The following is a 19,855-nucleotide window of genomic DNA, read 5'->3' as shown; positions in this document are numbered from 1 at the left end:
GCGTAGCCCTCTACCCGCGGGTTTCACTTCTACGGTTATTTGACCGTTCGATATGCGGTAATTTTCGCTGGCAGGCGTGTCACGTGATCCATTTTGTAACGGTCGTTTGAAATATTTTTTCATTTTTTATTGGTTCGCTCAGTTCGCTCTTTAAGATAACTCTTTATTGCAATTTTACTAATTCATTTTAGTTGAAGGATATTTGAGAAAATTTAGACATTGTACAGAAATTAAACCTTTGGAAAATTATCTAATTTCTTCTATCGAACCTAAGGCATTTGCTCATTTCGCTCGCGAATGGTGTGACGTTAATCTCAGTCGCTTCTTTCCCGAAAAATTAGCATATTTATAATATATCGACGGGTTCCCCACTGTGTTGTATATAACACATGGTGACGCCTCTCCTCAGTAGTGGGTAGGATGTGTATTCCTCCCAATTTCCCACACGCTCAAATCCAATAATATCGATTATTTATCCCCAAAACCCTTGCAGATAAAATTACGAAGTCCCATTAATTCCAGATTAATTTACATCCAGTGAATCAACTCATCAAAACATTTCATCGAGTCAATTGGAGTTCGTTCTCTCAAAATGCATGACTCAACAAATGACTCGACAATGGCTAAACCACAACGCCGTAAGTTCAATATTTACTCATAAGTAGCGAATAAAGGTAATACGATGACAAATTATTTTTCATGATCGGTATAGATAGATAGAAATAATATCCAATGTACGAACATAATAAAATTAATGTGTTCGATGACAATCGCTGATTGACAGTTTACCTTTTCTCATTTCTCCCAATTCACAAGATGCACACGTGATGCAATTATAGCTGACGGCGTTTTTCCATTCTTTTAGCCTTTACCACATTCTTCAATTTTTTTTGCTACACAGCAATCAAATATTATTGGAATTCCACAGGTGTAGCGGTGGTGGTGGTGCTTGTTAACCAGGTTTACTACAATGATAATCATTTGCTGATATATTTTGGAATCGATGATTTAGGTGAAACTTTATAGTTGAGTTTCCTCAAACAATTATTTTTTTTACTTGTGAGAAAGGGAAATCACAATTTTGAAAGTTCTCTGACAATTACTCTAACAATTTAATGACTGACGTAAATATCAAAAATAATTACGAGGTCGACAATATTCTATTATAATTTTCTGCTGAGCGCATCACAGGAGTTTATTTATTTATTTTTTCATATTTGGAGAAGGTATTTGTCGTAGATGAAGTAGAAAGGATTCTAAAACGAAATTCCACTGAGAAGATTTGGGGAAAGTATGACTCACTTATCTCTGTGAATAAATTACAAAACAATATAGAAATAAAACAGTGACATCAACACAATTATCTTATCAGCAAAATTTACATTGTGGGTTCAAGTTCGAGTCAGTGCCATCTGATGATTTTCCAGCAGATAGTGATCATTAGAAAAATGATCGATGCTCCGCAGTCCCATCATTTCATGATGATCAGCAATTCTCTCAGCGGCGCGTTAAAACTGTAATTAAAATCAAAGTTTATCATTGGAGTATGTGAATATGAGTTATGTCACAGAGCATCACGCCATCCTGCTTGGAAAACGTCCATCGAATGACGCATCCACGTGGTTCATGCATCTATGTAGTACACGGGAGAGGGTCACATTCACGACTTTATTCGTTTCTCGCGTGGAGGTCAACGAAGAATCCATTGATGTTGATTCATATGGATCGGAGCTTAATTTTTTCGAGAATTTTTCGACTAAAAGTTATTGTCGAAAGGAAAAGAATCTGATTCGTTATGCATTCCATAGAACTCTTTTGATTTAAAGGATTTAATTTTGTTATGTTGGCATTTTTTCTATAAAATAATCTACGCTTGATATTTTCAGTAAAAAATGCCCAGTGTCGATGCGGAGTACTTAAATGGAAATTAAAGATCCCAATCCAATGGTTTATGAAGCCGACTTATGCAATCTGTCGTCAATACCTTCATGTACATGCATTTCCTATCTACGAAAACCTACTCCGGAACGGACTCCCCACCTGGAAGACATATTCCCCAGACACGTGTTCCATGCATTCGCTGTGCCTATTGGCTACCTGTGAACTCCCTTTAAAGAATACAATCGTCCGAGGGGATCGGACCACGAAGTTTTTCGTTTTCTTTTCAGTAGCACGATCTTCCGGGTCTAGCGCACATCGGATGATCGAATTTTCTTTTTCCCATTGGGTGTTTTAGTGATTCAGTTGAATTTTCGGGGATTTTAGGAAGTGAGTGGCTCCAGGCTCATTGGTAATACCAAGCATGGCTACTCTCAAGAACAGTAATTTGGTTCCACTAGGTTTGTTATTTACCAATCACTTTGTTCTGAAGTTCTTATATTGTAATCAAACCGATTCGAATTATTTGATGTATCAATCCTCTTTCCAGACCGTGTGTTTTGGTCTGTATTCTATTCTTATTCGATTTTTTTAGTTTAAATCACACCAAGTTTTTCATCAAGTTTTTAAAAATGAATTGGTCATTTTATTGTCCTCTCCAAGTTCGGCATTGTCTCTTCATAGTATCAGTTGACGATAGTACCACAAAAAATACGAAATCACTATCTATTACTTCTCAGCGCATTATTTCTATTGCTCCTGCAATGTGCAGAAGTGAATTTTTTTCAAGCATTCTAACTTATCGCGTGATTTTCTTCGGAAAACAAGCTGCCACTCGACATGGAGGTACTAAGTCTTAGTACAGATTCTCTCGTCGCACCGTCAACAAGTGAAATTGACAGCGAAATGATTGGGATGTCTTGACGAGCTCTAACTAGCGTTAATTAGAATCATCTCTTGGTTGTTTGAATATTTTGAATCGGCGTGTAGAATTGTTAGTTATAAATGATGAGTGGGAGACTACTAAGTGAGTGCTCTAATGAAAATTGGAGGAGATCAAAAGAATTAATGTTTAACTAAAACTGATAGCTCCTCTCAGAAAGAGCTGGGAGAAGATCCCCTGGCTTCAGTTCAATTTATTTTTTTTTCTAATGTATCTGTTTTACCTCACCACCTATAAGTGGAAATAAATCCTAATCATTCATTTTTCATCGCCCCAGCGGCATTCTCTAATGCTTTCTTGTAATGACCAGCAATTCCTGCAGTAAAAATTCACGCCTCGAATGATTAATTTTTGTTTTAAGGGGCCTCTACGGAGGAGAGCCTTCAGATCATCAGGCAGTCCCTCAAGCGAGATGAAATGGACAGGCTTGAGGGCACCCATTTCTACGGCCACACTCCTCACACATTTATCACGCTTGGAGCGTCAGTTAGTATAGATGAAATAAATAAGTGGTGAAAGGGAATATGTTAATGTTACCGGGGCTTCATATTTTTTTATGAGACAGAAAAAATTTTTAAGAAAAAAATTAATGCTCTCGATTTTTCCCGAGATCTCAGTTTTCAATTTTTTTATCGAATAAAATCGATCACAAATTTTCTGTCTTGTCTAGGGGGATTTAGCAAAAAAGAAAATTTATCCCACCCTCTGGTGGCTCTTCCGCGACAATCTCCTCCCCAAAACGACGACCTTCTTCGGCTATGCCAGGAGCAAATTGACCCTCAAAGAGTTACGTGACAAGTGCCATCAATACATGAAAGTGAAACCTGGGGAGGAAGACAGATACGAAAAGTTCTGGCAGTTGAATTACTACAAAGCGGGTTCCTATGACTTAGACGACGACTTTGCTGCCTTGAATAGAGAATTAGACAAATGCGAGATTGGAAGTAATGCCAATCGCTTGTTCTACCTGGCGCTTCCGCCGAGTGTTTTCGAGTCTGTTACCGTCCACATCAGGAATACTTGCATGGCCCAAAAGTAAGTTGAGATATTTTATTCAGTCTTTTATTAGTCACTACAAACGAAACCGAGAAGCTTAGACAACCTTCACACTAAAAAAATGTAGGAGAGAGAATTCAATATCAATCAGTCGCCCATGCTTATGACGAAGGAATCAGGGAATAAAAAGAAGTGTGAAAGGAAATTTTGGAAGTCTGTCCCTCCCTGAATTCAACTCTCACATTCTACCTGAATGACAGGGGCTGGACGAGAATCATTATCGAGAAACCCTTTGGCCGTGATGGACCGACTTCGGAGCGTCTCTCAAACCACCTCGCGAGTCTATTCCACGAGGAGCAGCTGTACCGAATCGATCATTATCTCGGTAAGGAGATGGTACAGAATCTCATGACACTGAGGTTTGGAAATAGAATTTTCAATCCAACGTGGAATCGAGATAATATTGCCTCTGTCCACATTACCTTCAAGGAACCCTTCGGTACTCAGGGACGAGGTGGATACTTCGACGAGTTCGGAATTATTCGGGATGTTATGCAGAATCATTTACTGCAAATTATGTCGCTGGTAGCTATGGAGAAGCCAGCTTCCTGTTGTCCAAATGACATAAGGTAAATTTGGAATTATCGTAGATGGGGATTAGTCTTTTTCGTATAGAATGTAAAATTTTTTATGAATATTTTTATCTTGATTTTTTGCAACAGAAACGAGAAAGTCAAAGTCCTTAAATGCATCAAGCCCCTGGAGCTTGACGACGTCATCTTGGGGCAATATGTTGGTGATCCGGAGGCTGAAAACCCCGAGGAACGATTAGGATACTTAGACGATCCAACAGTTCCCCCGGATTCAACCACCCCGACATTCGCCATGGCAGCCCTGAAGATAAATAACGAAAGATGGGACGGAGTTCCGTTCATACTCAAATGTGGAAAAGGTACGATATTTGTTTGATGTGGTAATAACATTACATGAGGCCATTGTACATGGGTGTTTGCAGGTGTGGAGGTGCCCAAAGCTTTTCTTAATTGTTCACTAATGAATCAATCTCTCCCATTGTGATAATCGTTATTATGATTTATAGAATAGGTTTGAAAAACATTATTTATAAATTAGGGAGTTCCATAAATATCTGTTATGATGGCCAAAAATCTAAAAAATGGGCTGAAGAAATAATATAACAAATAATGAATAGTTGTGGAAAATTCCAGCTTTAAACGAGCGTAAAGCCGAAGTCAGAGTGCAATATCTGGATGTACCTGGTGACATATTCGATGGCAAAGCTAAACGAAATGAATTAGTCATCCGAGTTCAGCCTGGAGAGGCCCTGTACATAAAAATGATGACAAAAACTCCTGGAATTACGTTCGACATGGAGGAAACTGAGCTGGATCTCACCTACGGACGTCGCTACAAGGTGAGGGCTGAGGAAGAAAACAATCGAGAGATTGACTCACAGCTTAGGAATTTCAAAGACCAATATGGGAAAGATTAGACATGAGGAATAATGAATTAAGATAACAATTATTATGCCATCATTTTTCATCTCTCCAAACATCTTCCTTGAATTCCTAGTGCAATTTTTCCATCGAATCTTCACTTCTCATGTTTTTCAGGACCTCAAATTACCTGATGCCTACGAGCGATTGATTCTGGACGTCTTCTGCGGTTCGCAAATGCACTTCGTCCGGAGTGATGAGCTATCGGAGGCCTGGCGAATTTTCACACCCCTCTTGCATCGTATAGAACAAGAGAAAATTCCGCCAATTCCGTACAAACATAAATCTCGGGGACCAAAAGAAGCCGACGAAATGGCTAAAAAGAACAACTTCATTTACTACGGTTCCTACAAGTGGCCTGATCATCCTTGAATACTTCATCCTTTATTTATCACTTTTTATACGTAATTCCCTCAAAACGTTGAATGGCTACATGGCCACGCGCATTTTTATACATACAAATTCATGTATTTATTCAAATCATTGATTGTTCTTTGTGGATGTTTCTACAATCGGCTCGATGTTGGGAATTGTTGATTAAATAAAAATTTATATCTCGTAATTATTTGATCGTTGAGTTAATTAATGAAAGTATGAAAAAAATTAACAGAAAAGCCCATGCCGTTTTCTGGAAAATTCTATTGGAGTTCTATTAGAGTTCTATTGAAAAATTCTTTTCTGTAAGTGTTCACCTTTTTCCCGAATTTTGTTATAAAAAACAAAGAAAAATACGGAAGAAGTTGTAAGGATTTCTATAGAAAAATGAAAATCTATGGATTTTTTTCTATTAAATATCTCTTAACAAAATCATAAATTTTTAAATAAAATTCTTATCAAATTTCTAGAGAATTGTTATAGATTTACATAATTAGTAAATGATCACTAGGTTTTTCTACTTTTTGTTCGCGCCAGTATTACCAATAAATTTTGCAAAATGCCTTTTTTCCAACTAATAACCGATTATCCTGAAAAAGCAATGAAATTTGTAATTCTAATTTGAAAATAGCTATGATGCCACTTTTTCCCTAAAGCTATATTTAAACTCAGTTTATCAAGTTGTTCCCGTTTTTACGAGGGAAATAATAACAATTTTACTGATTAAGGTGAGTTAATCTGGAATTAATTACAGCACGAGTGATCTTGAATAATTTCTTCCATACAAGAACGTGGAATCGTTATGAGATGAAGAAATTTGACTGAATGTAATCACTCAGTCATACTCCTCACTCAAATCTACAGGACTCTCGACACATTCACCTACTTCCCATAAAATATCTTCAGAAATAAAAAAAAATGTTATGAAAAATTAAGTTATAACTAATGAGATAGAAAACATTACAATGATAATTTATACTCAAAGACTGATAAATACTGTGAGATGACTAATTAATTTCCCTACCAGTCGCGTGTAAATCAGTGACAATATTTATGAGTGTAATATCGTAATAATGATCGAACTGATGACTTTTACTGCCGAATTGGATCTCTAAAACGCAAATTCTTCCTTAAAAAATATGAGTAACGATGTTTTAGTTCTAAAAAATGTTCAAATATCATTCTCAATCTGCAGTAATTTATCCCAGTCGATTGAGGTCTGGAAAACTTCCTGCTGCAGCCACAATTCGTAATGCCGTTTAAATTCATCAGTTAGTTCGATGTTGGCACCCAATACTGAGACGAACGACGTGTCCACGGGGTCCAGTTGATCATCCTTTATCGTATTTAAGTATCGTCGATTGTTGAATTGATCGACAGAGGCACGTAGGGTACACTCTTCGGCTTGGAAGTCCCATGGTCGTGCCTCGAGATCTAAAATAAAATTGAAAAATTAATGGACGCAGGATAATTGAGAATATCAATCGCTCAGGACATCTAAATTAATTTTCCAAGTGTAAAAAAATGAAATAAATGAACTTACCATTTCCATAAGCCCAGTCATCATTCAATCGATGTCTCACTTTAGCATAAATAACGCTAATGGTCTTCATGTTCGTCTTTCGCCACTGTCTCCCCAGATACTTGGTCTGCATCTTCAGCAACTTCAAGACGTAAAGCTGCATCATAGCATTTCTAACTTTCAGAGTTCGTTTTAGAATTGGGGCGGATTTGAAAACGACTAGCATCATAATTCTGCTGTGTTTCCATTTCGTTAATTTGTTGAGAATACGAAGTAGATTGATACATGAAAAGACATTCCTCCACGAATACGTTTGGCTATCACCAATTTCGAGGCTTTCAATAGTCAGCTCTGGCTGATCACCGATCACACAGATTGGAAAATCTAGAATAGGAATCATATTCTTGGCCTCGATATACCCTAAAATATTCTGATTCAGAAATTTCAAGACAAGTGGTATGCAATTAGCAAAAACAAGATGTTGGGACATAAACTCAAATTGATAAATATGATTCAGCTTGAAATGCTTGAGTAGCAGGAGCAGAATAGCGGAGATAGCCTTGACAATGATCTCCTTATGTCGATTGACATCGATTCCAAGTTTCATGGACTGCAGGACAGTCATGGGCATTTCCTCAGGCAGTACATCAGCCATAATATTGATACTATCAGTTTTCGCTTTGCTAGTGGGTGCAGCAGCGAGGAGAATCTTCAAAAGAGCAATCATATACTGAGGAAGATTTGGTAAAATAGCCTGATAGAGAATCTCAGTGGGTGTCTGGCTGAGTGGTGGTTCAGGTGTGCTCATGGGATTCCTGGATATCTCTTCCTCTTTCTGAATCTGCACCTCAGCAAGAGAAGTGTACATGTGTCGTTTGAGAGTGTTAACACCCTCGTGAATGGGATGGGGTAAGCCCACGAGGCTCTGAACATCACCCTCGAGTTTGTACCCCACAAATTTAAGACGTGAACTGTCGAGAAAAGCAGCCACATCTTTCTGCCTGACTTTTGGTGTCCAAGGTAATCCTCTTGTTTTCGCTAGTTCAGGTGTGCTGGGTCTCAGCTCCATCTGCCTTTCGCAGTACATGGGAATCTGTGACATTGGCACCATTCTCACGCACTCAATTACCTCGACATCACCCTCATTACCCCCGGTCTCTCCCTCCTTTCCATATTCGTTCTCCATAGCAAGGGCTGGCTCATCCAGTGAGCTCTGCTTCATTAAGCTCCTCCTGAAAGGACGTTTGTTGTTTCTCTTCTGTGCATCGATTCCTTGCGTTTCCAATAAATCAGGAGCACTCATCGGCGGAGAACTGGCTCTCATTGTCCTAGCAACTTCGATCGTATCCTCCTGAGGTGGATCCAGTCCTGCCTCCTCCCTGTAAAGTTTTTTCAAGCGTCTCAACTCGTCGATTCCCCCCAGTGACACCAGAATTAGCTTCCAGAGGAGTAGCAGAACCTTCTTCATGGGAAAGTGAGGGGCTGAACCACTGCAGAAAGACATCACCATCCCCAGGAGTTTAACGATTAACAGATCCTCACCGTAAACTTGAATCAGTTCCTCTTTGAAGTTCAGAACATTGTCCTTGTAGGGAGAGGATTCCAAATTCTTTGATTCCTCTCTCATCACCTCAGTTATTATATAGAGAACTGAGAGGATTATTCGAAGATCCACAGAGTCAGCGAGACTCACTGCTAGCTTTCTCATCGCTGAACTCGCTGCTGTGCTGTTCTCTATCTCGATGTTCAAGAGCTCGACGAAAGCTGAGAATATTCCAGCCTCATATAGCATCATGACATTTGTTCGTGTCCAGTCTTGCTGCTCCTTGTCAGACTGTACCTCTGCCCAACAGCCCTGAACTAGGTACAGGATGCAACGGGCGGCTTTCATTCGCGAGTGCTTGTTGGAGACTTCTAACTGGTCCAGAAGTTTGAGGATCACTGATTTTTGTTGCGGCTGCGGAACATTCTGCCACCAAGGACGGAGCTTGTAGCTCTCCATGAGGTCCTCGAATGCCTTGAGATTGAGAGTAAGTTCATTCTGCTCAGTGTAACTGTACAACTCAGCAATTTCATTGGTATGTGTATCTGTATCATCGTATCCAAAATCCAGATCAGCACATTCGATGCCATCGTCAGAGTCCTGCTGTCGGTGATAGCAATCGAGGGCTTTTGGCAGAGCTTGTTTACCAAATGTTGATGCTTGTTTCCCATTGCCATTGGCATCCCTCAGGGCCAATCGTCTTTCGGGCGGCCAATCATAGTGAAAGACAATCCCATCATTGCCTTTCGACAAAGATTGCTGGTGGTAATTATCGTCAGCCATTAATTCAATGTTTATTCTGCCCCCTGTCAGTGCTCCACTGGTGATGATCACTGGATCATGGAGGGATGATACTTCGGAGGGTGGATGAAAGAGTGAAAATTAATACCCTCTGGTGACCTATCCGAAAAAATAATCAGTGATAACCAATCGTCACAATAGATTAAACATTCACAAGTTGAAATTATATCATAAGGAAACGAAGTATTTCTATCCCGTCAATTACTTTTGTATTAATTAATTTCTAATTTTCTTCGCGCGATTTAATTCAGAAATCTAATGATCCAAAATAGATGAATTCATAGAGCGGTCTGTACCAAGTCGGAAAAAACCTACGATATTTTTAAACCTTAAACTCTAGAGTTTCAATGATTTGATTATTAGATAAATTACCTAGTACTAATGAAGGTAATCCTTCATATGTATACGGGTGCAGGTACGAGAAATGTCATTCATGGTGACAGTTGCCACAAGATGAGATCGTCATTGCTCGAAGTTTTTCTCTCGAAAATTCTCCTGTCAATTACATAAACAAATGTTCATGATGGGCTCTTCGAGAGTCAACAAAAGATACGAAGGAAATAAAAACACAAGCCAAACTTCTGAATATTCAATCAATCAGAGAGTAGTGAACATTCTGAGAGTCACTTCATCTGTAGTTGTTGACCCTTTTCAATCCTTTTTTTAATTATCAAGATAAAAATCAATTTTAAACGAGTACGAACGAGGAATACGTACCTATTATTTTTTTCAGAAAATGTTCAGTTGTCACGATCAAAAGTACTGTACTTCGATAATAATTGATAACAATGGCTCTCAGCCTCTTTGTTCTGCAACTATGTTCATACTGCTCACAATTTAGCCAACATTCGAGTCGAAATCAGGTTAGGAAAATCTTGGGGTCTCTAGAGCCCCCAACATTCTGGGAACCCTGGAGTCCCTCAGCGGTAAATTTCAAATAACTCCTCGAAAAACGTTCCAGGACGGATATTTTTTGATGTCTGTGATAATTTATTCTTCTGGACTTATCTGAATAAAGAATGGGAGTTGTTTTTTCACTGAGTATGACAGTGAGCAGCATCACAACTTTCATTTAATGAGTTTTGCCTCTCCAACGTATTCTCCAAGGTCTAAGGGTTGTAATAAAGTTGTGATTGATATATAACCTCTAAAAACATGTCCAGTGAGACACTACGTTCATCTTCAAAGACAGGGATATTCCTCATAAGTGTCACTGGTATGAAAGAAAAAAATTCATTGACAGGGAATTCAACAAGAAATTTTATGGGATTTTCTTCGAATCTACATTGGAAATTTTACAATGTTTATTTATGTTGCTCAGATCCGTTGATGAATCTTGAATTTTTTACTCTGTTTTCTATTAATTATTGAACAATAGTAATCCCAAATTCACCAGGTTTATAGTCGTCACATATCGTTGCAGGGGGAATCGGTGTGGCCTTGAGTGTCATATGCATTCCCTTTGTAAGTCCTGCCCTGAGGAGGATATGTTTGCCATATGTACCAGCAACAACTCAGCAAGTTGATAATGTCCTGCAGGCACTCCGAGGACGAACTGGGAGGCTGATCGATTTGGGAAGTGGAGATGGAAGACTAGTGAGTAGCCTATTGACTCAGTCGCTTTGGATAATAATGTACTTCTTCCACAAAGAGAAAAATTATATCATACAGCAATCGGATGATCGATTTATTCTTATCATATTGATTGAGAATTCAGATTGTAAAATAAAATCCACGATTGTTCTGAAGGTTTTTGCTGCAGCCAGTAATGGCTTCCAAGCTTGTGGAGTTGAATTGAACCCCTGGCTGGTCCTGTACTCGAGATTATCCGCCTATTTTCGCGGGTTATCCCCTAAAACAGAATTCCACAGGCGAGACCTTCTGAATTTCAATTTGAGCAGCTACGACAATGTGATTATTTTCGGAGTTCCTCAAATGGTGACTAAACAATACGATTACTCACTTCCATCATCAGAATGGAATGCAATCACATTTCTCCTGCCGATAATAATGTCCTCGTATCGTTTTTCAGATGGAAGAGATAGAAAAAAAATTCATAGCAGAATTAAAAAGCGATAGTGCCATTATCGCCTGTCGATTTCCCCTGCCAAATTTGAAGCCAATTCGAATAATTGGTCAGGGCGTTGATACAGTCTGGATTTATCAAAACCCCCGAAAAGTTGATAATCGAGTTGACTTACATCCAAGTAGTGGGTCAATATAAAAGCCAGATTTTTTACTTGTAAATAATAAATGGAGACAATAACAATTCCGCCATATTTTTTTGGTCCAGCTGGTTAAACGATTGATCATGTGATTGAATATCACATAAATATGGCATAATTTAATTCAATCGGTAGTAGTTTCTTCATCTCTTCGAAAAACGTGATTGTGATTATCACAGACGTACACAGGAAATTACGAATTAGGTAGAGAGACATTTTCTTTATTCAAATTCATCACAGACAAGAGAAATGTATGAAAGTATAAATAATCGGCTAAAATGAGTCATTGGAACTAATACTTCTCAGATTTGTAAAAACCTGTTAGAACCCCCTGAGTCACAATGTCGGGAAGACCACTTTGCGATTCAGCTGTTACATATGGATCGCACTTGAATGTTATCACAGGATGAGGGCCCACCACTGGGGACACATGGGCAGCGGTTGTGGCAGAGCTGGATTTCCCATCGAGTCTGGTAATGAAAATTTAGTATCAGCAATTAAATTTTTAGTGCTGGAGCATCCGCTCGGAAATGAAACTCTCAAGGACTCGTTATTTTAGTATGTGGATTACACGAAATATTGAATAGCTCACGTCAATTCGGAAAAATGAATAAATTGCGGAAGTAATAGCTTGGCTTATTTTAAAACAATAATTAAGTCCATTGGCCCATCCCTCAGCTATAGTTTCCGTAACTTTTGAACGGAATGCGGAAGTTTTTGGAATTGAATACAGGATAAAATTTAATGGCAGTGCCAGTAAAACATTGAATATTCATGAATACCTCTTGAAAAGAATTCTGCTGCTCCTCTTTGTTCCCTCGATCCCCAAGAACTCGAGGACTTGCTGTCGAGTGCTGGGTAGTTGCAGCATTTTCTGAATATAAACCTCGAGAGCGGCTCGCCTTTGTTCCAGTACTTTAGGCTGACTGTTTCTCACTCTTTTCGGTGGAAAAGCCACCGTCTCGCCGACCCTCTTTAACTGAAACGACAGCTGCTCAACAAGAATTTGCACAATTTAGGTATTGGAACGTTGCAGGTATTGCCAGATTAGAATTTATTAAAATCTCATGAGATTAAGTTGAGAACGTTGGAGAAGATAAGCAGGTAAGATTTCAGGGCTGAAAGGTCTTGGCCCAAACTTAAAAATTTTTTTTTTATGTATTTACTGCTATTTGAAGAGAAAAAAATGTGGAACAACTCAGGAAATTTCTGGGAGGAATTCATTGAGGAAATAACTCAGTGGAAAAATTGAAATTCAATTATTTTTAATACGAAATTGTTTTCATCGTCTTTTTCTTTTTGAAAAAAATGCAATAATGCTGGAGAATTATTTCTGAGAATTTTCTTGATCTTCTCTTGTAAAAAATAGGAAAAGAATTTTCAATCACTCACCATTCTGTGGAGCGAATTGAATTCACTGTATCTTCTCTCAATCGAATACTTGATTCCACTGTTGGCATCTGTCAGTTGAATCGTATATACGTAGAATGATTTACCGTGCGTTATTTCCGCCAGGCGGTAGCCAGTGATAAAAACACGATACATCTCATCCCACTTTAGTGTACACTCGGTAATCATCCGCAGCGTCATTATTTCAATTCGACAAGAATGCTGGGAGGCATTCTATCCCCAGTACTTCGAAACAATCGAGTCATCAATTCTGATTTTGTCACAACAATGTTCATACGATTTTTCTTAGCAGTCACATGATTTATCGAGTAATGCGGATTTTTTCACTCCTATTTTTGTCATTTTGTGGAGTTAAATGACAGCGCGAATCGTTAAAAAAATGAGATACTGACGGTATCTCCATGAAACCCGAGTTTCAGACGATGGCACACGATGCCAGATAGAATATCCTATTTCTTCCCTTCACTTCTTCACTTTCACGTTTTGTCGGTAATGAAGGGAATTCTTAAAATTTAAAATTCACCTAAAACGTAAAAACTATTTGTTTTTGTTTATTTATCATTGTAATATTGGATTACTCAATTTAGGAGGGTAAATGTCTTCAAACAACTCAAATACTGAAAGATACATTTTTTCTGGCTCAATAAAATCGGCCGTTTGCTTTTGTCTTTTGATTGAATCAATAAAATAAAATTGGAGGAATGATAAAAGTACAGATAACAGAATTAAAACTAAATTGGCTTTTTGCAAATGCCTCATTGGGTGCAAAAAAATGTCTTTTTAAAAGTGAAAAAATCAGTCGTTTATTTTCTCACGCACCTTCCGACAAGAACTATTACAAAAATTTATAAAAAAATAATACAAGTCAGTTTCTGCATAAATACTTGCATCTTAACCCAATATAAAAATTAATATGGCTCTCAAACGAGCGTTTGGAGTGAAAAATAACCTAATATAATTGCACTATTCTATACTTATTATAAGTACTTCCTTACAAACATGATCACTAATGCGAAATATTGTAAAACAGTTCACCTACAATGATATTTATAATCGATAGAATGGCAATACTCATCACTAACAATTATCCGAGTAAATTTCCTATTTCAATAAGAAATTAATCTAGAGTAGTGGTAAATGTTACGTGGAAGAATATGAATTCAATGTTTTAATGAATACATGAGTCTAAACATTTTTACACACATCGAAGAAGTTTGGAAGTTCAATGGCTTCGTTAAATCATACCTTATCGCTAAAAATCTTCCTAATACACGGAGAATTCCCTACTTAAGATCTTGCGAAGTTGTGCGTCACAACTGGTCATCTTCACCTGTGAAGAAATTTCACAGAAAAACCTAGAGATTTCGTCAACGAACTTCAGTGGAACTTATATAAAAAAATAAATAAAACCCGTGATTAAAATCTATTCCGTGGCAGTCTTCCTGGCGAAAGCCGTGAGAGACAGCATCTCATTAGGTTCAGTTGACAGTCTAGCAAATTCGATCTCCTCGCCAAGACTCTGATCAGTGGGTTCAGCGGGCCACTTTTTGTGGGAAGGTGCATAAAGGCAGAGCAGAGCAAGAATATAAATATTCCACATGCCATAAACCCCAGTGAAAAAAGCAGACGTTGTCTCGATCGCCAGCTCCTCGTCCCACTTCCACTGTCCCTCTGCCACCTGTCCCAGGATGAACCCAATGACAGTGAGGGACGCACACAGGAGGGTGGCTATCATGAGAAACTTGAAACGATAGATCACTCCCTCGTAGTGCAGACGTCGAGCAGAGCTCATGCTGGGGAGGGCGCATCGTTTGACATTGATGTTCATGAAGACTTTCCATATCATGTAGGTGAGGAAGAGTAGGTACAGGCCTGCTGATAAACCCGCTAGGATAATGAATGATAGGGCGAGTTTGGCACCAATGTTTGTCACCCAGATCGAGAAGAATGGATTCCTCAACTGAACTCCACGCTCACACATGTCGAATACGAAAAGGGAGAGACAACCTACCACTACTGCACTCAGGTGACGCCAGTAACATTTTAAACCGTTCTTCTGGTCACCATCTTGGATCTGAAATTTTAATTATTTTACGTAATTTAATGTCAGTATCTCCTGTTTTTCTGTTCGAAGAACCAAAATAAATTATACTCGAGTGGAAATTTTTATCAGGGCAGTCTCAGACTCTGATCAGCCTATGACATTAGTTCTTGACCAAATATATAACCCTCTCATCCTCACTCTTCTCCTAGAATTCGAAAAAAGTCCATAAAACTCCATTTAATTACCATCAAATGTTCTCCAGCGAAGACAAGCCAGAACGACAGCAAAACAGCATAGAAAACCCCCTGCCTAATGTCACTCAGCAGCAGCATGAATGGCATGTCATAGGACAGTGTCAAGTATTCCACAGGTAGATTGAGGAAAGTCAGAGCACAGCCCAGAGCGAGAAGCATGTACTCAAGTAGTGCAGGTGGTCGTGACATGGAATTGATTCTTTGCCAGTACCAGGCGATGAAGCATATGACAATGGGGAAGAAGATGGTCTTGAGGCTGACCCAGACCTTGGTGAAGCCGCCATTCTGGTTAATAACTGTCAGATACAGGTCACTGATGTGTCCCAGGCCCTGGTTGACATTCTTCTCGATGGGTAGACGAAGATTAAGGAGATAGTAGTCGTGGTACAGCGAGCCCAGCTCGAAGAGGGGAATCATTGCACAATTGTAGTTGTAATGCTCGATTTCGTCGGCGACAGAGCACTCCAGGTATCTCTCGATCCTGGAAGAGGCATATGGCTTCCAGGCATCGTCGGGATCACCCTTGTTTTTGTACGCCAGTCGAGCATCGAGGACCATTGGAATCTTGGGGGCCAGTTGAACTTGATCGTGATAGACACTCTCTACCTGCAATACTCCAATGAGATTCTGCTGCCATCTGGAGTAGTCCAAGATGATGTTATTCCTCGGCAAGGGCATCTTCAATGATAGACAAATACTTTCTCGTTATTTGTTGCATGTGACCTTAGCTCCAGCTTTATTTTTTAACCAACATATTGAAATTTAATTATTTTCAAAATTATGAGCCTTTACCTGAAATGAATAGACGACCTGAAAAGCTTTGAACTGACTATCAACATCAAATCGATGCATGTCCTCAGGCTTGCAGGCTCCGACTCCCCGCGAGTAGTACCATTTTGATGGCTCGTGGCCTGATCTATTGACTCTATCATCGTTACACGCTGTACCGAGAATATTCTGGTTGGTCGCAGGTTTCGGTGCTAAAAACAATCCACATTTACTACTAAATTTTCACTGCAGATCTCTCATTCATATCAAAGTTATATCGAGTTTTTCACGTAGAGTAAATAAATAACTAATTTACAAAATATATTCAACAACATTTCTATGATAAAAAACCCAAACAAATTTGTAGAAACTCACAAATATCTACTATGAAATATCTTTGAAATTTGTTTACTCACCCACGAGGCCTCCAATCAGAAAGCACGTTATCTGTGCAATAATTAGAAAAAACACCAGGACCGAGAGTTTCTTCCCACTCAGATTTTCAATTATTGTTCCACTCATCCCGAAAACTAATTGCACCACAAACTCTAGCCAAAGAACTACGATCGATTGATGTTGGACAATGAAACAATGAGAATTCAGAGATATATTCTACTTCAGTGATCTAAACATCGTCTTGACGGCTGAATTATTGTAATTCTGGACGAAAAATCAGGAGAACTGGTGCTATGGCGACTCCTCCGGCACGAGCATCACTATTCAACTTCCAGGAATTTTAGCAAATTGAACCTACAAGAGTCGACAGATATCCCTGGACTTGTAGAGCTGAGAGCACTTGAAAAGAGTGTGTGAAGTATTCTTTTCATGAAAAATCCCCTCTCTAGATGATCCTCAGGCGGATAAAGTTCCCCACTCCTGAGAATCGAGTGGATTTTTACGAGAGACGCCCCTCGCTGGAGTCCCTCGAGGGCTAGGGTGCGTCACGATCGACCGTGTGAGTGTTTTCTATCCTGTTTTTGGGGCAGGTTTGGAGCAGCCGTCAGCTATTCAACGAAAAATTGAGTTTCTGGAGGAATTTGTGTTTTAGTCATAGCTTGTGCCGGTTAATACTGATTAAAATGGGCCGGCGATCCATCAATACCACCAAGAGTGGGAAATACATGAATCCTACTGATCAAGCTCGTGAGTTTATTGACGTAACATAACCTCACACATGAAATAGTGTACAGTGAAAAATGCAATGCATTGGTTTATCATATTCTATTAAGTTTGTATGAGATTCGGCAGGTTCTGTCAAAGGATTTAGCCATTGCCTGAGCATTTTCGCCCAGAAGATGAGCTCAAGAGAATGCAGTCTATAGATAAAAATCTAGAAATGCTCGCGCTTTAAGTTTCTAAGTGTTATTGTTTGAGGTTTTTGTGAAACAAAACAGAGCAATCAAAAATGGGAAAGTCTGATTATAGATCGGCTTTTTGTGTATAACACGAAACACTTTTTCGTGTGTAAAATCAATGTTTTGCTTTTTTTTTGTATTTGAATCTATTAAGGGATACTTGCAGTTGTACAATTGTTTTTGATTGACAGGTAAGGAAGCACGCAAGAAAGAACTCAAGAAGAACAAGAAGCAACGTCAACTGGTGAGAGCAGCCGTATTAAAGGGCAAGGATCCAGCCCAAATTATAGAGGAAATGGAGAAGATTGATCAGATGGGTAAGACAATAATCTGCGAGTGTTCCTACTGTTTTTATAATTTTTATTATTTTCAGAATACAATGTCATGCAGCCACCGCCCCTCAACGAGAAAGTACTCAAAGATAAACGGAAGAAGCTTAAGGAGACTTTAGATCGAGTGCTGAAAATGTATGTAAGTAGTAATTAAAAATTTCATGGGAATTAAACACTTGAATAATGCAATTTCATTCATGACTTATGATTGTCTAAATTACTCAACATTCGCAGAGTGAAATTTTTGGAAATACACATGTTTCAGGCCAAAGACGATCACGAGAAGTGGGTGGAGTTGAAAGAGCAATTGATCCAGTACGAAAGACGAAGAATTGACCTAGTGTCTTATTTTGAAGCCGTGAAACATGCACAGCAGGTTCAAGTCGATGAAATTCCATTGCCATCACCAAATACTGACATGTCCAGGATATATCCAGGAGCTATGACATCTCAAATTCCCCTGCCCGATCTGCCCCAGCCCCCAGCTCACATCTACCCTCCACATTCCCACTATATACCTCAGCATCATCCGTTGATGACCATCCCCATACCCCCTAGTATTCTCAAGAAAACTAGTGTCTACTCTACTGCAGCAGCAGTGTCAACCTTGGCCCCTAGTAAAGAACCTCCTGGGGTACCTCCCTACCCGCCACCTGACATTTCTGGTGATGATGATGAATCATTAGATAAGCCCACAATCACGTCTCAAAAGTCTCGGACAATACGCTTCGCAGATGACAAAGATGAGAATAAATTATCCGAGAAGGAGCAAAGTTCTCAGAAGGAAAAGGGTCAGGAAAGGGAGTTGGAGAAAGTCAAGCCGACGACATTACAACAGAAAATGTTGGTGATGGCTGGACAGGACATCGATCAGTTCATGAGGGAGATGGAGGTCGTCCACAAGAAGAGAGAGACCGAGAGGGCGCAGGATCTGAATGCTAGATTATCCTTACTCGATGCTGAAACTGAAGGCAACTCCTCGAAGGTCAATAATGGACAGGAGAATGAGAAGGGTGAGGGCGCTGAGTTGTCCTCTGAGGTCAATCGATCGTCTCAGGGTTCTCAACAGTCAACGATACATTTACAACAGCAGCATGGAATGCCACCGATGGGCATGCCTCCACCACCTTTGATGTACCGTCCACCACCTCCACCTATGCATTTGCGCATGCCACCTCCACCACCGCCCAGGATGGGACTCCGACTGCCACCAGGACCGCCACCAGGAATGCCCCGATTACTGCGACCAGGGCCCCCCAGCATGCCCCGCATGCCACCGCCCCTCCAAATGCAGATTCACAATCTCTCAGGCATCCAAAATCTGTCAAATTCTCACATGCAATCTGTCACGAGTGGCAATGCCTCTCAAACGAAGCAACCGAATGTACTATCAGCTGCTCCCCAGCTCATAAACAGAAACGAAAAGGATGGAAAGAGCTCCACAACAATCGAGGCTAAGCCTCAGATAAGAAATCTAGCTGCAGATGTTACCAGATTTCTGCCGACATCGCTCAGAGTCAAGCGAGAGGACAAGAAGAAAACGGGTAATAGCAATGTGTCCAGGGTACCGGACAGAATACCCGAGGTCTATACTGCCAGACCGGTACAACCCAAAACCAAGGACGATGCATATATGCAGTTTATGCAAGAAATGGAAGACTTGTTGTAATGTTTCTAATCGGGGAATGATTATGATTAGGTAGATTTGCATATGAGTCGTCAAGTGAGTGATTATTTTTTGAATGAAGCATCTGAGTCAATTGTGGCGTATTGGAATTCCTAATAAAATAATGTTTGAAAGAGACGATGATGATGTTGTTTTTTCACCAAAAAATTAAAACTATATTATTGTCGTTTATTATTTTTGCGTTCAAAATTTTCCGGTCAATAACGAA

General features: G+C 39.5%; 6 protein-coding genes across 10 annotated transcripts; 3 read left to right on the top strand and 3 right to left on the bottom strand.

The window, feature by feature from the left end:
- The first annotated feature begins 402 nt into the window (after nucleotides 1-402).
- Nucleotides 403-5,893, top strand: LOC135172806 (glucose-6-phosphate 1-dehydrogenase). Of its 3 annotated transcripts, none has more exons than XM_064139195.1 (7): nucleotides 403-638; nucleotides 3,183-3,307; nucleotides 3,492-3,856; nucleotides 4,078-4,446; nucleotides 4,540-4,769; nucleotides 5,044-5,249; nucleotides 5,449-5,893. In XM_064139195.1, the coding sequence occupies exons 1-7, from the start codon at nucleotides 593-595 to the stop codon at nucleotides 5,701-5,703; spliced, it is 1,596 nt and encodes a 531-aa protein (XP_063995265.1). In that variant the 5' UTR covers nucleotides 403-592; the 3' UTR covers nucleotides 5,704-5,893. The 3 variants fall into 3 exon arrangements, with proteins under 3 accessions (XP_063995265.1, XP_063995266.1, XP_063995267.1); XM_064139196.1 differs by lacking the exon at nucleotides 403-638 and adding an exon at nucleotides 2,119-2,339; XM_064139197.1 differs by lacking the exon at nucleotides 403-638 and adding an exon at nucleotides 2,726-2,905.
- On the bottom strand, nucleotides 5,696-10,414 carry LOC135172799 (striatin-interacting protein 1 homolog). Its single transcript, XM_064139181.1, has 4 exons — nucleotides 10,290-10,414; nucleotides 9,945-10,067; nucleotides 7,250-9,671; nucleotides 5,696-7,140 (listed from the first exon to the last, which is right to left on the bottom strand). Exons 3-4 carry the CDS (start codon nucleotides 9,552-9,554, stop codon nucleotides 6,878-6,880), a joined length of 2,568 nt encoding a protein of 855 aa, XP_063995251.1. The 5' UTR covers nucleotides 9,555-9,671; nucleotides 9,945-10,067; nucleotides 10,290-10,414; the 3' UTR covers nucleotides 5,696-6,877.
- Nucleotides 10,295-14,616, top strand: LOC135172811 (ATP synthase subunit C lysine N-methyltransferase). 2 transcript variants are annotated; one of them, XM_064139205.1, is made up of 6 exons: nucleotides 10,295-10,435; nucleotides 10,534-10,788; nucleotides 10,996-11,168; nucleotides 11,322-11,510; nucleotides 11,605-12,001; nucleotides 12,104-14,616. In XM_064139205.1, exons 2-5 carry the CDS (start codon nucleotides 10,728-10,730, stop codon nucleotides 11,794-11,796), a joined length of 615 nt encoding a protein of 204 aa, XP_063995275.1. In that variant the 5' UTR covers nucleotides 10,295-10,435; nucleotides 10,534-10,727; the 3' UTR covers nucleotides 11,797-12,001; nucleotides 12,104-14,616. The 2 variants fall into 2 exon arrangements, with proteins under 2 accessions (XP_063995275.1, XP_063995274.1); XM_064139204.1 differs by having other exon boundaries at nucleotides 10,390-10,788.
- LOC135172813 (sorting nexin-24-like) lies at nucleotides 12,003-13,387 on the bottom strand. 2 transcript variants are annotated; one of them, XM_064139206.1, is made up of 3 exons: nucleotides 13,190-13,387; nucleotides 12,580-12,788; nucleotides 12,003-12,267 (listed from the first exon to the last, which is right to left on the bottom strand). In XM_064139206.1, the coding sequence occupies exons 1-3, from the start codon at nucleotides 13,385-13,387 to the stop codon at nucleotides 12,090-12,092; spliced, it is 585 nt and encodes a 194-aa protein (XP_063995276.1). In that variant the 3' UTR covers nucleotides 12,003-12,089. The 2 variants fall into 2 exon arrangements, with proteins under 2 accessions (XP_063995276.1, XP_063995277.1); XM_064139207.1 differs by having other exon boundaries at nucleotides 12,580-12,776.
- On the bottom strand, nucleotides 13,985-17,059 carry LOC135172805 (protein wntless). The gene is made up of 4 exons (XM_064139194.1): nucleotides 16,690-17,059; nucleotides 16,298-16,485; nucleotides 15,497-16,183; nucleotides 13,985-15,281 (listed from the first exon to the last, which is right to left on the bottom strand). Exons 1-4 carry the CDS (start codon nucleotides 16,793-16,795, stop codon nucleotides 14,631-14,633), a joined length of 1,632 nt encoding a protein of 543 aa, XP_063995264.1. The 5' UTR covers nucleotides 16,796-17,059; the 3' UTR covers nucleotides 13,985-14,630.
- A 143-nt stretch (nucleotides 17,060-17,202) lies between these two features.
- Nucleotides 17,203-19,764, top strand: LOC135172803 (WW domain-binding protein 11-like). The gene is made up of 4 exons (XM_064139193.1): nucleotides 17,203-17,416; nucleotides 17,820-17,945; nucleotides 18,002-18,099; nucleotides 18,226-19,764. Exons 1-4 carry the CDS (start codon nucleotides 17,353-17,355, stop codon nucleotides 19,627-19,629), a joined length of 1,692 nt encoding a protein of 563 aa, XP_063995263.1. The 5' UTR covers nucleotides 17,203-17,352; the 3' UTR covers nucleotides 19,630-19,764.
- Nucleotides 19,765-19,855: the final 91 nt, after the last annotated feature.

This window comes from Diachasmimorpha longicaudata, chromosome 2 (genome assembly GCF_034640455.1).
Source record: "Diachasmimorpha longicaudata isolate KC_UGA_2023 chromosome 2, iyDiaLong2, whole genome shotgun sequence".
Lineage (NCBI taxonomy): Eukaryota > Metazoa > Arthropoda > Insecta > Hymenoptera > Braconidae > Diachasmimorpha > Diachasmimorpha longicaudata.
The sequence above is the reverse complement of the archived record's forward strand: the minus strand, read 5'-3'. Positions and strand labels throughout refer to the sequence as shown.

Excerpts from the sequence above, each read along its gene's own strand:
- LOC135172806 (XM_064139195.1), top strand. The coding sequence starts at position 593 with ATGCATGACTCAACAAATGACTCGACAATGGCTAAACCACAACGCC. Across the intron at positions 3,857-4,077 it reads AATACTTGCATGGCCCAAAA|GGGCTGGACGAGAATCATTA; the intron begins GTAAGTTGAGAT and ends CCTGAATGACAG. Across the intron at positions 5,250-5,448 it reads CCTACGGACGTCGCTACAAG|GACCTCAAATTACCTGATGC; the intron begins GTGAGGGCTGAG and ends CATGTTTTTCAG.
- LOC135172799 (XM_064139181.1), bottom strand. The coding sequence starts at position 9,554 with ATGGCTGACGATAATTACCACCAGCAATCTTTGTCGAAAGGCAATGAT. Across the intron at positions 7,141-7,249 it reads TGACTGGGCTTATGGAAATG|ATCTCGAGGCACGACCATGG; the intron begins GTAAGTTCATTT and ends ATTTTATTTTAG.
- LOC135172811 (XM_064139205.1), top strand. The coding sequence starts at position 10,728 with ATGTCCAGTGAGACACTACGTTCATCTTCAAAGACAGGGATATTCCTC. Across the intron at positions 11,169-11,321 it reads GAAGTGGAGATGGAAGACTA|GTTTTTGCTGCAGCCAGTAA; the intron begins GTGAGTAGCCTA and ends ATTGTTCTGAAG. Across the intron at positions 11,511-11,604 it reads TTTTCGGAGTTCCTCAAATG|ATGGAAGAGATAGAAAAAAA; the intron begins GTGACTAAACAA and ends ATCGTTTTTCAG.
- LOC135172813 (XM_064139206.1), bottom strand. The coding sequence starts at position 13,387 with ATGACGCTGCGGATGATTACCGAGTGTACACTAAAGTGGGATGAGATG. Across the intron at positions 12,789-13,189 it reads TCAATTCGCTCCACAGAATG|CTGTCGTTTCAGTTAAAGAG; the intron begins GTGAGTGATTGA and ends CTTGTTGAGCAG. Across the intron at positions 12,268-12,579 it reads AGCAGAATTCTTTTCAAGAG|ACTCGATGGGAAATCCAGCT; the intron begins GTATTCATGAAT and ends TTTCATTACCAG.
- LOC135172805 (XM_064139194.1), bottom strand. The coding sequence starts at position 16,795 with ATGAGTGGAACAATAATTGAAAATCTGAGTGGGAAGAAACTCTCGGTC. Across the intron at positions 16,486-16,689 it reads TCTGATTGGAGGCCTCGTGG|CACCGAAACCTGCGACCAAC; the intron begins GTGAGTAAACAA and ends GATTGTTTTTAG. Across the intron at positions 16,184-16,297 it reads AGGTCGTCTATTCATTTCAG|ATGCCCTTGCCGAGGAATAA; the intron begins GTAAAGGCTCAT and ends CTATCATTGAAG.
- LOC135172803 (XM_064139193.1), top strand. The coding sequence starts at position 17,353 with ATGGGCCGGCGATCCATCAATACCACCAAGAGTGGGAAATACATGAAT. Across the intron at positions 17,417-17,819 it reads GAATCCTACTGATCAAGCTC|GTAAGGAAGCACGCAAGAAA; the intron begins GTGAGTTTATTG and ends TTTGATTGACAG. Across the intron at positions 18,100-18,225 it reads ATCGAGTGCTGAAAATGTAT|GCCAAAGACGATCACGAGAA; the intron begins GTAAGTAGTAAT and ends CACATGTTTCAG.